General features: G+C 43.6%; 1 protein-coding gene across 1 annotated transcript in view; it reads left to right on the plus strand.

Moving 5' to 3' along the window:
- KDR (kinase insert domain receptor) overlaps window positions 1–16,152 on the plus strand; it is a 105,898-nt gene that overhangs the window by 51,061 nt on the left and 38,685 nt on the right. The window contains 4 exon segments of the mRNA XM_029587538.1: window positions 3,892–4,048; window positions 5,189–5,306; window positions 12,068–12,176; window positions 15,708–16,052. Of these exon segments, the coding sequence (XP_029443398.1) occupies window positions 3,892–4,048; window positions 5,189–5,306; window positions 12,068–12,176; window positions 15,708–16,052 (729 nt within the window).

A 16,152-nucleotide genomic window follows, 5' to 3' on the forward strand; every position in this document is an offset into this window, starting at 1 on the left:
GGCATTCCAGATATCCACCACCCTCTCCATGAAGAAATATTTCCTGATATTGGATCTAAGTCTTCCTCCCTGGAGTTTCAAATCATGACAAAAAAAAAAAAAAAATCAAAATAAATAAAATGACATCTAGTTCTACTGAATTCTTTCCAATGAAAACGGTTTGTTGTTGACCATGGATCATTCAAACTTTTCAAGTATCTAAAGGTCTGTATCATATCACCCCTGCTCCTCTTCTCCTCCAGGGTATATATATATATATATTCAGGTTCTTCAACCTCTCCTCATAAGTCATATGATGGAGACCAGCCACCATTTTGGTCGCCCTTCTCTGGACTGCCTCCATCCTGTCCCTGTCCCTGTCCCTTTTGAGATAAAGTCACCAGAACTGAACACAGTACTCCAGGTGAGGCCTCACCAAGGACCTGTACAAGGGGATTATCACTTCCCTTTTCTTACTAGATACTCCTCTCTCTATGCAACCCAGCATTCTTTTGGCTTTAGCTATCGCTCTGTCACATTGCTTCCACGACTTCAGGTCATTAGACACTATCACCCCAAGTTCTATCTCCTGCTCTGTGCACATCAACCCTTCACATACAGTTCTTTTGGATTACCACACCCCAGATGCACTTCTTGGCATTGAATCCCAGCTGCCATATCTTCGACCACTCTTCCAGCTTCCTTAAATCCCATCTCATTCTCTCTACTCCTTCCGGTATGTCCACTCTGTTGCAGATCTTAGTATCATCCGCAAACAGACAAACTTTACCTTCTATCCCTTCTGCAATGTCGCTCACAAAGAAGTTGAAAGAACAGGTGTGGATGTAAGTGAGAAAAAGCATTTGTGTGATTAAGCATATGAGTGAGAGAGAACATGAATATGTGTTTTGAGAGAGCATGTGTGTGTGGGAAAGTGTGTGAATGGGCAGGTGTGTGTATGTGAATGAGCATGTGTGTGTGTAAGTGAATGTGACAGAGCATGTGTGGGTGTGTAAGAAGAACATAAGAACATAAGAACATGCCATACTGGGTCAGACGAAGGGTCCATCAAGCCCAGCATCCTGTTTCCAACAGAGGCCAAACCAGGCTATAAGTACCTGGCAAGTCCCAAAAACTAAGTCTATTCCATGTTACCGTTGCTAGTAATAGCAGTGGCTGGTGAGGGCAGTGGTGAGGGCAGTGTCTCCCCTTAGCTGGCCCTCCTCTCCCCCCCCCCCCACATCTTCTTACTGGTGAGGGCAGTGTCCCCCCTTAGCTGCCTCTCCCCCCCTACATATTCTTACTGGTGAGGGCAGTGTCCCACATAGCTGCCCCTCCTCTCTCTCCCCCCCCCACACATATTCTTACTGGTGAGGGCAGTGTCCCTTCTTAGCTGCCCCTCCTCCCCCCCTACATGTTTTTACTGGTGAGAGAACATGTGTGTGTGTGTGTGTGAATGAACATGTATGTGTAAGTGAGTGTGATAGCATGTGTGGGTGTGTGAGAGAACATGTGTGTGTGTGTGTGTGAAAGTAAGTGAGAGAGCATGTGTGTATATGAGAGAAAATGTAGAAAGTTTGCATTCAACATCTCTTCTCTCCCCTGCTAATTCATGACAAACTCAGGACACTTGTTCTTTTGAAATATGTTATTGAATTTTGGAAAATTTGTATATTAGTTTTTAATTATTAAATGTTATTCTATTCATCAGCTGTTTTGAAATATTCTTTTTATTAGTATGATTTACTACAATTGATTTTATATTTCTTGATTTTATTGTTGTGTTTTATAGGAATGGGGATATTTCTATTTTTGCATTGTTGCAGTGGATACAGAATCTGGGTTGTTGTGGTTTATGTCTGTTTCTATTTATACTTTATGGTCTCTTTATTCTGAATTTGGTGAGGGTCTGTCTATGCTCTGCATGTATGACTGAGGTGATGTTTTCTGCTAGTTTGTAGGTTCTGTGAAGGGATCTGTAGTAGGTTGGCTTTTTCTGTTTTCCTAATAGAAGGTGAATTGTTGTTTTAGGGCCTGGTGTAATATTTTCAGTGCTGCCTTTTCATAAGTAGGGTTGTTGCTGCTTGAGTGCTGCCAATTAGTGCTGTTGTGGTATGGGAGGTTTAGTATATTGTAATTGTAATTAATTTACTCATGGCTTTCTAAGGGCCAATACCAATATGTGTTACAATAGGCCTAATACCATATGGGTTCCAAGTGTCTATTTTACTTTTTTGCAGGGTTTTCTGGTTTGTATCATAACAGTAAATGTAAATATAATATATGTGCTGTAAGTGATACTTTTACCTCAGAAGACTGAACTGTGAATGCTATTTTTCAAGTAAAATCTATTATTATAAATGCATAACTTTTAATTTTGTGTGTGTGTGTGTTACAATCCCCCCTGTTGCTGCGCTACAGGAGGTATCTCACCTTTCCACTGGAGGCCGCTTCGAAGCCAGGGCCTCGCCTGTGTACCATCCAGGACTTGCTCCAGGGCCTGAGAGGCCTAGCTGTTCCTAAGGCCTGCCTGTGGCTTGCTTGTGCTTGCTTGGACTTCCTGGTTCCGGCCATGCCCTTCTCCCTAGGGGCCAGCCCGCAGCTCTCCACCTCACTTATGGGGCCAGCGAGGGGCGGTCCAGGTGAACTCCTCCCAGGGAGTTGCCCACATGAGCTGTATAAAAGGACTTTCACTTCAGTTCCTGCTTGCCTTCGGATTGGGCTCCACAGTTGCCTGTGACCTCTCCTGATCCAGGTCCACCATGGTCTCCTGTGTCTTGATGGCTTCGTGTTCAGTGTCTTCTTGTTCCTTGTTTCCAATCCTGTTGTCTGCCTTCGAATTAGCCTCGCACATCGCTGTGTTCCGTCTGCTGATCCAGGTCCTCCGTGGTCTCGCTTGTCTAGACGGCTCCCTGCTCTGTGTCCTATCTCTGCCTTGATGTTTGTTACGGATTTTGCCTTGATGTTTGTACCTGACCCGGTTCCTAATCTAGTTCCTGATGTTCCTACCTGCTTTAGGCTGCCAGGAGTGCAGCAAACCTGCTTTAGGCTGCCAGGAGTGCAGTATCCCACCGCTTCCTCTTCCCTGCGCTTGTCCACTCCCGCGTTTGTAGGACAGGGTGATCCGTGACCAGTCCAGCTGTGCTGGCTGTGTAGGGTGCCCTGAGAGACAGTGCCTATGTCCTTTTGCCCAAGTTCCTGTCTTGTCCATGATGTCTTGCTTCAGCCTTCGTCCATGATGTCTTGCTTCAGTCCTCATCCATGATGTCTTCTGTGTACTAAGGACTCTGTCTGCCCTCGTCCTCTGTCCGGCCTGCCGCCCTATGCCGTTGCCCAGCGGCAGGTCCGAAAGGGCTTGGAAAGTCGGAGGACCGTTCATCAATCAACATTGCGTTGTTGGTTGCCATGGGCGGGCAGGTCCGGCTGAGGGTCAGACTCTGTTCCTTACTCCTGCTTCCGTACCTGCCCGGCTCACCATGTCTGCATCGGCTCACCTCCCACGGTGTGGCTTGGGGCTCCTCCCTAAGTCTTGCCGTGGCCGAAGGGCTCACCACCTGCTTTAGAGGCGACCACGCTCCTCGCGCTCATAACAGTGTGTGTGTGTGTGTGTGTGTGTGTGTGTGTAGAGGGCGTGACTGGTGAGGGAAGGGGCAGAGAGGTGCAATACTGTAAGCTTCACTTAGGGCATCTAATACTTTTGCACTGACCCTGGCTCTAACCATTAGACTCCTCCATGTTAAAAAAAAGTTGTTTAAACATCTTTTCTCAAATGGAACAACATCCTCTGGATGATATACTGTAGCAGGCAAACAGTAGCATTGTTTAAACAATTAATTTAATTATCTTGCATAATATATGTATTCTTGTGAAAATGTTTACTGCATTCATTGATACATATTATGTCTTCTACAGTTCCACCACGGATCAGCGAAAAAGCCATATCTGCTCCTTTTGATTCCTATACATATGGCAGTACGCAAGTCCTAACCTGCACTGTCTACGGAGTTCCTGCTCCAATAAGTATTCAGTGGCAATGGCAGCTGGAGGAGGAGTGTACTTTCACCTACCAGTAAGCAGAATGCTACTTTTTACTTATTTGGCATTGCTGAATTTCTGTCTTTGTCTAACAAGTCTCTCTAAAATTCTCATATACTGTTCGATTATATGTACATTTTAATAAAAGACTGTCCTGTCACTGCTTTATTTGCATTGCACTTTGGATAGATGGTAAATTGGTTAGCTGCAGGAATTAATTTCATAATGCATCCCTCCATGCCATTCCATCAAATGCTGTCAGGTCAGGGGCAAGCACATAACCCTGCACAGAGAACAGGATGTGGGCTATTTGTTTTACTTACAGATCTTCATGGGGGTTTTGCATGCAGGAGGGGGACTGTTGAATGGGATGCTCACTCCTGTCTGTGTGAAAGGCGATCTCAGAGGAAGTGAGCTGATTGATGGCACAAGTGACAGTCAGAGCCCCTGCCCTAGGTCCATGCAAGTCTCACTTATCTGGGCTCAACACAAGCTCAGACTTCCTGCTCAGAGGATTCCACTTTCCTGTTGTTGTTTTTTTCCGAATGACGTCCGCTAGCGTTTTCCTCTGGTTCCTGAGCGTTTCCAAGACACAACAGCCACTGCCCCCAAGAATATCTTCAAGGAGCCTAGTGATTTCTCCATCTCTCCTTTTGCCTTTGAACTAAATTCACTTAAATCGGTAAACCGACCAAGTTTATGAATGGGCATTTGTTCCCAGAATAGCTGCTTCCCTCTCAGTATCCTGATTAGAGTGATTCACCTCTAGGATTTGGCATTCCTGAGTTGTCCTTACTCATTGCAGCTGAATTGTTAAATGATGTAGCATGTTGCAATAAACATTTTTCAGGAAAAGATATCCTATGATATTGAGAGATGTGTAAACAGTTTGTCATAGGGTGCAAATCCCTGCAGGACAGAGCAAAATCTGCTCTGAGCCAGCCCAAATATCTTTACAGTTGCATGAGAAAAAAAAAATGCTGCTGACCAAATACCTTGATTTACGCAGCTCATGAATTTAGTAGAGTGGAAGCCTAAATTAGTTTTCAAATTCCTTTGCAGGTTTATAAAGTATCCTGAATGTTTTAACTTTATGTATTTTTTTCATATGAAATAGTAATTGTATGATATCCAATGTGTTTACATCAACATTTTTTTCTTTTCCTCTTGCTAGTCAATATGCTTTGGGGAAAAATCCTTACTCCTGTAAATACTGGAATGACATCACTGACAAAAGTGGAAATTGGATTGAAACTGAGACCCACCTAGATGTGATTGATGAGAAAAGAAAGGTTAGCTGGAATTCTTTGTTCTTGTGGACGATAGATCTATGAATGAATCAGCTTGGAAAACTGTTCACATTGATAAGGCTGATCCCTCAAGGTTTTTTTCCCCATAGATACAGAATAGGAAAAAAGTCTTAGTGAATCAGGCTCTTAGCTTTTGATACAGCATACAACATAACATAAGAAATGTCGTGCTGAGCCAAACCAAGGTCCATTGAGCCCAGCATCCTGCCTCCAACGGTGGCCAGTCTAGGTCGCAAGTGCCCGGAAGATCCCCAAAAAAGTAGATCTGTTTTGTAAGAGTGAATAGAGCCTAGGTATTTATTAACCCAGTCAATTGATAATATTTTTAAATGTAGTTCTTTGAAATAATAGACAAAGTTTACAAGCTTGTTTTTTAAATATAAAAACTTCATTTTTTATATTTCTTATTGTTTTCTATATCATAAAATATTCTACCAAATTCAACCTAGTGACCTTTTCAATGTGGGAGTGCTAGCTTTGGGACTAACCTTGAGGAGTCCTTCTGAAGTTGACCGAGTCTAGGAGGGCTATGTATGTTGCTCTGTAAGATGAAAAGACACTTATCTTCCTCCTTCTTGTACTGAAGGTCAATGGAGAGAAGTGCTACAGCTCTGAAAAGGCTGATGAATGTTAACAGCAATATTACAAACCAAAACCTCACTAATCTCCGCACTGGGATTGTACCTGTCAGCTACTAATGTTCCCAATAATTAATCTCTATAACCGCTATATCCAATATAGCGTACAAACCCCCCCACATTTTTATAGATGGAAGGTAGCAATTTCATATATTGGCTTGAGTACCAACCATGGATATTGTGCCTTAACTTTAATCATTAATGCCAGCAACCTGTCCTTGTTGTTTTAAATTGCATTTATAAAATTGCCTATAAAATAAAAAATTGAATTTTGATGGTACAGAACAGAGTCCCTGGAGCCTAGGGTACTCGTGTGAAGAACAAAAAGAGAACTCTTTGTGAAAAAAGGGAAACCCAAACAGGAAGCAGGAAAGGTAGAAAATCTTCCTCCTCACAAAGGAAAGGGTTCCAACAACTATGGTAGAAAGAGGTGAAAGCACTCTGTGTTAGGGATGTGAATCGTTTTTTGACGATTTAAAATATCGTCCGATATATTTTAAATCGTCAAAAATCGTTAGAGCCGCGATACAATAACAATTCCCCCGATTTATCGTCAAAAAATCGTAAATCAGGGGGAGGGGAAGGGGGAGGGCGGGAAAACCGGCACACTAAAACAACCCTAAAACCCACCCCGACCCTTTAAAATAAATCCCCCACCCTCCCGAACCCCCCCAAAATGCCTTAAATTACCTGGGGTCCAGAGGAAGGGTCCCGGTGTGATCTTTTACTCTCGTACCTCCGTGCGTTGTAGAAATGGCGCCGGCGCTACCTTTGACCTGTCATATGACAGGTCAAAGGTAGCGCCGGCGCCATTTTGTTTTTTTGTCCCCCGACGTCAGGAGCGTACGGCAACACGATTCGACTGCAGGAGGTCATTCCGGACCCCCGCTGGACTTTTGGCAAGTCTTGTGGGGGTCAGGAGGCCCCCCCAAGCTGGCCAAAAGTCCCTGGGGGTCCAGCGGGGGTCCAGGAGTGATCTCCTACGCTCCTGACGTCGGGGGACAAAAAAACAAAATGGCGCCGGCGCTACCTTTGACCTGTCATATGACAGGTCAAAGGTAGCGCCGGCGCCATTTCTACAATGCACGGAGGTCCGAGAGTAAAAGATCACACCGGGACCCTTCCTCTGGATCCCAGGTAATTTAAGGCATTTTGGGGGGTTCGGGAGGGTGGGGGATTTATTTTAAAGAGTCGGGGTGGGTTTTAGGGATGTTTTAGTGTGCCGGTTTTCGATTTACACGATTTATACGATTTACACGATATTTAAAAAACCCAAACTGCGACGATCCGATTCCCTCCCCCTCAGAGCCGAAATCGATCGTTAAGACGATTGATGACATGATTCACATCTCTACTCTGTGTCCTTTCATTACCCAGGTCTCAATCCCAAAGATTCATAGGAGTTCTACCATAGGAAAATTAATAAAATGTGAACAGCAAAGGAATGTGCTGTCCAGGGTCAATTAAAGATTCCACAACTTTAGATGGTGGCAAGGGTTTATATAGGCTAAGAGCTTACCATCTCAGATTCCCGCATGGGGGAGCTAACATCCAACACTGGTACTATTTCTGTTTCTTGCTACAAAGTTGGACCATTCCTCTTAGTAGAGATCCTTTAGGTTCTCTATACATCTTTACTTACTAACTTAATCTTCTTTGACCTCAGGCAGGAAAAAAACATCCACAGAAACATTAAGCAAGCAAACCCTTCTTGAAAAAGTGATTTGAAATGACAGCTTTCAAAGTTTAAATTAAAAGCATTGCTTAAAAGTTCCATCCCAATTTTTGCCTGGTTTTGCTTGCATTATTTTTTCCTGTGGAATATTTTTCCCTTCCCCAGGTTGCAAGAAATTAATCCTTGGACAAAAGATTAGGGATGTGCATTTGTTTTCAGCAAAATAAACAGTGACAATGAAATTGTCTATTTCGTCTTGTTTCAGGAGTGCCACGAAGCAAAAAAAAAAAAAAGACGAAATTTCGGAAAAATTAGTATTTCATGTTAGTGCGCACTAATGGGACTTAGTGTGCCCTAACGGGCCATAGTGTGCCCTAACATGTAGTTCGTGTGCATTAAGTCCTGTTAGTGCATACTAAGTATAGTTTCCCTATTTACTGACATAGGGGTAGATTTTAAATGCCTACGCATGTAAATCCATTGGATTTACATATGTAGGTGGGGTTGCGCACGCCGGGCCTATTTTAGAAAGGCCCGGTGACGTGCGTAAAGCCCCGGGATGCGGGTATGTCCTGGGGCTTCAAAAAAGGGGTGGGAAGGGGCGGGGAGAGGGCGGGGTGGGGTGGCCAGGGGGCAGGGCAGGGCCAGAGGCCTCCAGCACAGCGGCCATTTGCCGTTCTGTCGGAGGATCGCGTGCCAGCAGGTTGCCGGCCATGCAACTTGTGCCTGCCCGGAGGCAAGCGCAACAGGTAAACGGTCGGGGCGGGGGGGGGGGGGGGGGGGGGGGGGGGGATAGGATAGGGCTAGAGGGCGGGAGGGTTAGGGGAAGGGGAAGGGAGATTAGGTTAGAGGGTTGGGAACGGGAAAAGGCCGCGGGCATTGGCGCACGCAAGTTGCACAATTGTGGTGCCGACCCATGATTTTATAACATGCACGCACCTGCGCGCGCATGTTATAAAATTGTGCATCATGTGCGCAAGCCAGGTAGCGCGCGCACATGGACACAAATGTGCAGTCTTTTAAAATCTACCCCTTAATGTGCACTATCGGGACTTAATGCGCACTAACATCCAGCTTTTCGCTCACCATTCACATCCAGTCTCTCTCCCACCTGTGACCCCATACAGTCACCTGAATCACTCCCCCTCTCACTAGTCACCTCCCCCCCCCCCACACACACACCAGGCTGCCTCTCTCACCAGTTATCACTCCAACCAGTCTGTCTCCCACCTGTCACTCCATTCATTCATGCCAGTTACTTCTCCTCTCTCCAATTACTGCCCCCTCACCCAAACACATGGACAGACACCAGAGGAATTAAAAGTATGCATTTCCTAAAATACCAGGGCCTCTTTCCTAAAATACAAAGGGAGTGGCACATTTTAAAATATACATTTGCATTACATGCTTTTTCTTATTCTGACTATAACTTGATGGTATTATTATATCACTTGTTTGTTTTTATTTGTTACCAGGCACTGGCCATACCCCCAGAATACCACCTTGGCAACACAAACAAGTAACTAAGGAGACAGCCAGTGGGAATGCAGAACCATATCTCAAGCTAACAAATTGCTCCCCAATTTTCTATAGTTAGTGCACACTAAGTCCTGCTAGTGTGCACTAAGCCTGTAAATAGGAAAACTAAACTATAGTTATTGCGCACTAACTACAAATGTTACCAATAAGTTAAAAAGCATCAATTGGGGAACAGTTCGTTAGATAGAGGTATGGTTCTGCATTTCCATTGGCTGTCTCCTTAGTTACTTGTTTGTGTTGCCAAGGTTGTAAAGTGGTATTTGTGGGGGGATGGCCAGTGCCTGGTAACAAATGTAAACAAACAAGTGATATAATAATACCATCAAGTTCTAGTCAGAATAAGCAAAAGCATGTAATACAAATGCATATTTTAGAATTTGCCAATCCCTTTGTATTTTAGGAAAGGGGCCCTGGCATTTTAGAATATGTATACTTTGAATTCCCCTGGTATCTATCCATCTGTTTGGGTGAGGGGGCAGTAATTGGTGAGAGGGTAAGTGAATGGGGTGAATGTGTGGGGTGACAGGTGGGAGAGAGAGTGGTTGGGATGATGACTGGTGAGAGAGAGGCAGCCTGGTGTGTGTGTATATGTGGGCGGTGACTATTGTGAGAAGGAATGACTGGTGGGAGAGAGACTGGTTGGTACGTGGTGAGAGAAAGCAGCCTGTTTTATGTGGGGTGGGACTCGTGAGAGGGGAAATGACTGGGGTGACTGTATGGGGTGACGTGGGAGAGAGAGGCAGCCTCGTGCATGGAGAGTGACTGGGTTAACTATATGGGGTGAAAAGTCACCCCCTACACATACCAGATTGAATCTCTCTCTAGTTACCACCCCAACAAGTCTCTCTCCCACCGGTCAGCCCATACATTCACCCAAGTCACTTCCCCTCTCACCAGTCACCCCCCCCCCCCCCCCACCCAAACACACAGACTCACACCAAGGGAATTCATAAGAACATAAGAACATAAGAAATTGCCATGCTGGGTCAGACCAAGAGTCCATCAAGCCCAGCATCCTGTTTCCAACAGAGGCCAAACCAGGCCACTAGAACCTGGCAATTACCGAAACACTAAGAAGATCCCATGCTACTGATAAAATTAATAGCAGTGGCTATTCCCTAAGTAAACTTGATTAATAGCCATTAATGGACTTCTCCAAGAACTTATCCAAACCTTTTTTGAACCCAGCTACACTAACTGCACTAATCACATCCTCTGGCAACAAATTCCAGAGCTTTATTGTGCATTGAGTGAAAGAATTTTTTCCGATTAGTCTTAAATGTGCTACTTGCTAACTTCATGGAATGCCCCCTAGTCCTTCTATTATTTGAAAGTGTAAATAACCTATTCACATTTACTCGTTCAAGACCTCTCATGATCTTAAAGACCTCTATCATATCCCAAAATGCCATGTCCCCTTTCCTAAAATACAAAGGGATTGGCAAATTGTAAATATGCATTTGCATTACATACTTTTTCTGACTAGAACTTGATGTTATTATTACGTCACTTGTTTACACTTGTTACCAGGCACTGGTCATCCTCCCACAAACACCACCTTGCAACTGTGCCAACACAAACAAATAACTAAGGAGATAGTCACTGGGAATGCAAACCATACCTCTAGCTAACAAACTGCTCCCCAATTGACACTTTTTAACTTATTGATAACATTTCTAGTTAGTGCACACTAACTCCAAAATTAGGAAAACAAGTTAGTTTGCACTAACTCCAAAAGTAGGGAAACATGAAATAAATACCTCCTGAACCATTTTAAAAACGAAATCTAACAGATAACAACCCGAAATGAAAATGACATGAAAAAAAAAATCAGTGCACATACCTACAAAAGATGTACTATTTTCAGATTGTCCATGAAAATTAATTTGCAGGGGTTTTTTTGTACGTTTCTGTCCTTTTCTTTGAAATTTAAATCTGGTAGATATCCATGAAGATTTAGGAATTCCTTTAACTCATCCGGGCCTGGTGCTTCTATCATTGCTAGGAGAGCTACTTTGAAAGCATACACTTCCAGGGTAGTGCTTCTAGATTAGCTTCTCTAGCAATGATAGAGACTTGCCAGGCCCAGGTTGTGGTAGGCTACCACTGTGATCCAGGCTGAAGAAGAATAGTTTAAAGGTACTGGGAGGGTAGGAGGGATATGGCTGAGGGGGGGAGGGAGGAAGGAGACCCAATGAAGGCAAATTCTGGCAGGATTAGGGAGCAGGCAGGGAAGAGGGAGGCTGGGCCCTTAAAATGTACTTTTTAAAAAAGACTTAGAAGGGAAGTGGGTGGGGGGTGGGGGACTTAAGGTAGGATCATGTATTTCTAGCTTTAGTGGGCATGGAGGGCAACATTTTGTTTTTATTTTTTATTTTTTTAATAAACCTGCAGCTTGGCACTAAACTGGCTATATTCTTTTGAATATAGCTGATTAAGACTAAAGTTATCCAGCCACATGGGGCTGGATAGCTTACATCTGCTCTTCGGCATGTCCAGATATCAAAGTTAACTGAATAAGTTATTTGTCTAACTTGTCCCTATCCTGGAATACCCCAACATACCCCTTTCTTATCCGATTAAGTCTTAGCTGGACAATGATTTATCCAGGTAACTAATAGCCAGATAAGAATTTGCCATTTAACCAGATAGCTTGTGAGTTTGCCAGCTAAATGGCTTTGAATATGCACCTTTTGCATATTTACAAGCAACAATAAACCATTTTTCTTTACTTTCAGTTGTATGCTTTCACACATTGCTTGTAACTTGTTCAAGAGTGCACATTTGTACTGTTATCTGCACTGTGGTTCCAGAGCACTGAGCAATATTAGAGGTGGTTTTACCAATTCTTGCCTGTCTTCTATGAAACCGGTTGGTTTGTTTTCTTACAGATAATAAGCAGCCTTGTGATTCAGACAGCAAATGTGTCAGCTGTGTACCGATGCATTGCCACTAACAAAGCTGGACGTGATGAAAGGGTGATCTCCTTCCATGTGACTAGTAAGTACATTTTGGAGGCTACGGACTTTTGTTATTTTGGTCCCATATCTGAGTTGGTGACCCAAATAATCATTATATATTCAGTCCCAGCAACTGAAGCTGAAGACCTAAAATCTTTATGCTTTATTTATTAATAAAATTTATATTCCGCTGCTCTGCAGATCTCAGCAGATTACCTAACAACATACACAAAAAATAAACAAAACAATACTGGCAACAGGACAGACTGTACACAAAGCTTGCAATGATGGCAATCAACATCGAATGGGCTGCAGCTTATGAAAAGGAGTTCACTGGGTTTGCCAGTGAACAAAAGCAATCCTTTTTTTTTCTCTTCACAGTAAAACGTGTTCCAAGTGCTTTGTTTTGTTGTTTTCGTATGAGAGGGCTGACAATATTTTTCCTTAGATATTTTGGGAGGTCGACCGGACCTAGTGTCGACCAAAGTAATGTGGCGCCAGGTACACTCGGGGAGCAGGCCCGGGATCCCGAGGCTTCACGGGGAGGGAGTGTCGGGGGGACGTCAGCTAGAGGCTGGAGATAGCAGTTAGGAGAGCGGGGGGGGGGGGGGGGGGGGGGAAGGAGTTGGAGCTGGCAAGTTGCAGGCGGTAAAGCCTGGGATTTGTCACCTCCAGATAATTGGCAAGCAGCAACTTTATCTGGGTAAAGTTACACTTGTAACATTTCCAGATATTCAGAAGGACTTGTGCTCATAAGTCTCCCGCTGATGATCTGGGGATAAAATTATATAGCTACGTATCCGTAGCCAGATACGTTTAGGACTGTGATTTCTCTGACCAGATTTATATGCGTCACTTAGATCAGAAAGCACTGAATTTGTGTGCTCACCTGATAAAGCTCCATTGACATCCCTTTTGTGTACATATATTTTATATGTATAAAATATATGCAGTTGGTATGGGGAAATAACAAGCCCATAATTCAGAAAGTTACTAGCGCAAAGGCTTTCATTAATAACCTTGCTGATAGCCTAACCCTCTTTGTGATTTTTGCATTCACTCAACCTCTGAATTCTGTCGTTTCTAGTTTCTGAAAGTATCAGGGGAAGATTGATCCTGATCTACAAAGATGCTAGTTAATGTTCTTTGCTGAAATGGAAATCCTGGTACCCAATAATTTTCAACTTTTTACCCATGTGCTTTCCAACAATTTTCTAGGGGAGATATGCACATACATTTGTTTGGAAGTTTTATTGCAGGTTCAAAGAACCCACTGACATTTGGCCCTTTTTTTTTTTTTTGTGCAGGTATTTTTTTTTTCATAGAAAATTATAAGCATAGAGTTATTTTCCTTCCCTGACCTAAACATGACTGTGCAGGAACACCTCCTCTAAATGCGGTTAAATATTTGCATGCCCTTTTAGCCACCTTGAGGGAGGGCAATTTCAGATAGCCGAGTTACGCAGGGAAAATATTTTTCCATTCCTTTTCAGTTTTGGTATTCAGGAAGTTTAATGTAACCATTAATTTGGTTTCATCCAGCATTTACCTAAGGCAGAGATATGGGCAGACCCTTTTCAAAAGCTCACCTGCTTAACATTCCTCATGGGGTTCCACGGTGTGTGGGTACACTTTTAATTGGGTTAAGAGGCAGCATGCCAGGGGGCCTGTTTGGGCAGGATTACTTGATAGCGCACATTATACACATTACACTGTGAAATGTGCCCATGCTATTTCCCAGCCAGCCTTAGTCTACACACAAACCAAGCGCTAAGACCGTGGTCCCTTTGTACCTGTGGGCAATTTTCAAAGGGAAAGCGTGCACAGACTTCCCCTGCACGAAGTCCATAGGTGCAAAGTATCCGGGGACTTTGCATCTGGACACACTGTTCTGAAAATTGTCCACTGTGTGGGTAATTTCATAACAGCTTCCCTAAATCAGATGGCAAGCATGCAGATAGGTTACCCCAATTTCAAAGTGGACTTGCATGCATAAGGGTGCATTGAAAATGATCCCATCAAATTTTACCCCTGCGCAGTTATTCAGGGAACAACTCCACTCTGTCTAGTTAAACTTATGTGAATACAGGACATACACATGTATGTTTACCCGCATATTATCTGTTCAGCAATTTTATAACAGTCCGTTTCTGCAGGGAAAGTATCATTTCACCTGCTGAAATGCCTTTGAAAATGAACCTCTAAATGTAAATCAGTATCTAATAGTACAGATGGATGTTTAGATGAATGCAAATCAAAGCTTTTTTTTGTTTGTTTTAATTTCACCCTTTATTAATAACGCCTTCTTATGATATCTGTGTATTACAGTTTCCAACTGAACTGCTGAATCAGGGATGGGGAACCTCTGGTTATTGAGGACCACAGACTGGGTAGGTTTTCAGAATATTCCCAATAAATATGCATGTAATGGATTTGCATGTATGCATATTCATTAGGGATATTCTGAAAACCCAAGCAGTATTATTATCATTATAATTGTAATGTGTATAGTGCATACTAGATGTATACAGATTTTTACAGTGACATATAATAGTACCCACTCCATGGAGCTTATAATCTAGCCAAAACAGACATACAGAGAGAACAGTCAATACAAGCAATTAAGAGAGTAGTATGGATCAATGTAAGCAGAGGATGTTGATTATCATAGGTTGTATGTTTGGGCTGTAAATATTTAAGGAGAGCTCTGTTATCATTATTATTATTATTATTGGGATTTATTGATCACTTTTTCAAATAGAAAAGTCACCCAAGCAGGAGGTACAATTGCTTAAAGAACAAATGGTGGGAGCAGCAGCATAACAGGATCTAAATCTAGAAAGGATAAACAATAATGGGCCAATTAAAAAAAGCCCACGTGTATACAAATCGGGGGTTACGCCTGTGGCCGGGCCCTGTGCGCGCTGCATGCATTTACCAAAGGGCCCGGCCACGCGTGTAACTCCTGGTACGCGCCGAAGTGCCGGTCCTCAAGAAAGGGGCGGGCCAGGGGAGTAGGGTGTGGGCAGGGAGGGGCAGGCAGGGGGCGGGCCGGGACAGCCCCATAGCCACTGTCCTGGGAAAGCGCGCAAAGGAACAGCAAGGTAAATAACAAAAAGAAATCTTATAACTAGAAAGGGGTTAGGGATCAGGGAGGAGAGGAGAGGAGAATAGGTAGGAAGGTTAGGTAGGGGTATAGGGAACTGGGGTAGCCCTACTTTCATCGCCATGTGTTGCTTTTTAAATCCCCCCCCCCCCCCCCCACGCACGGAGGAGGCCACCTGCCCATCCATGCGCGCGCGGACATTAAAATCCAGCGCGCATGTACGCACGGGAAACGTATTTTGCCAGCGCTCGCATGTTATAAAATCGGCGCGTCCATGTGCGCGTGCTCCTTTTAAAATCTACCCTTAAGAGGGTAATTTTTGAAGGGATTTATGCTCAGAAACCCCAAGTTCTGTTTGCTGTAAAAGAAAGTGGTAGCACATGCAAAAAAGAGGAGAGATAAATCTATTAGCATAATCTCAAATGACTTCTTATAGATAAATGTTGATTTTTTTTTTTTTTAAAGGGGGTCTTGAAATTAAACTTCAACCAAGCCGTAAACCCACCGAACAAGATTATGCATCCTTGCAGTGTACTGCAGATCGCCTCACTTTTGAGAACATAATGTGGTTTAAGTTGAGTCCAAGCAGCTCGCAGAAATCCCACGGAAGCCTGCCGATGCCCGTGTGCAATAACTTCAGTGCGCTCCTGAAGCTGAGGACGGCCCCTGCAATGACCATGGGTGAAAATGTGACTTCAGAGCTCATCTTCCAGAACATTTCCCTTCAAGACCAAGGGGATTATGTCTGTGTAGCCAAGGACAGAAAGACTAATAAACAACACTGTCTGGTTAAGCATCTACCTGTTCAAGGTATGAATTGCATTGGCTACCATATATAGAATGGCCGTCTACATTGGAGATTATTCATTGAGACCCATAAAGTATAGATTTAGAGATTAATTTTCCAAGC

Source organism: Rhinatrema bivittatum, chromosome 1, assembly GCF_901001135.1.
Source record: "Rhinatrema bivittatum chromosome 1, aRhiBiv1.1, whole genome shotgun sequence".
NCBI classification, from domain to species: Eukaryota; Metazoa; Chordata; class Amphibia; order Gymnophiona; family Rhinatrematidae; genus Rhinatrema; species Rhinatrema bivittatum.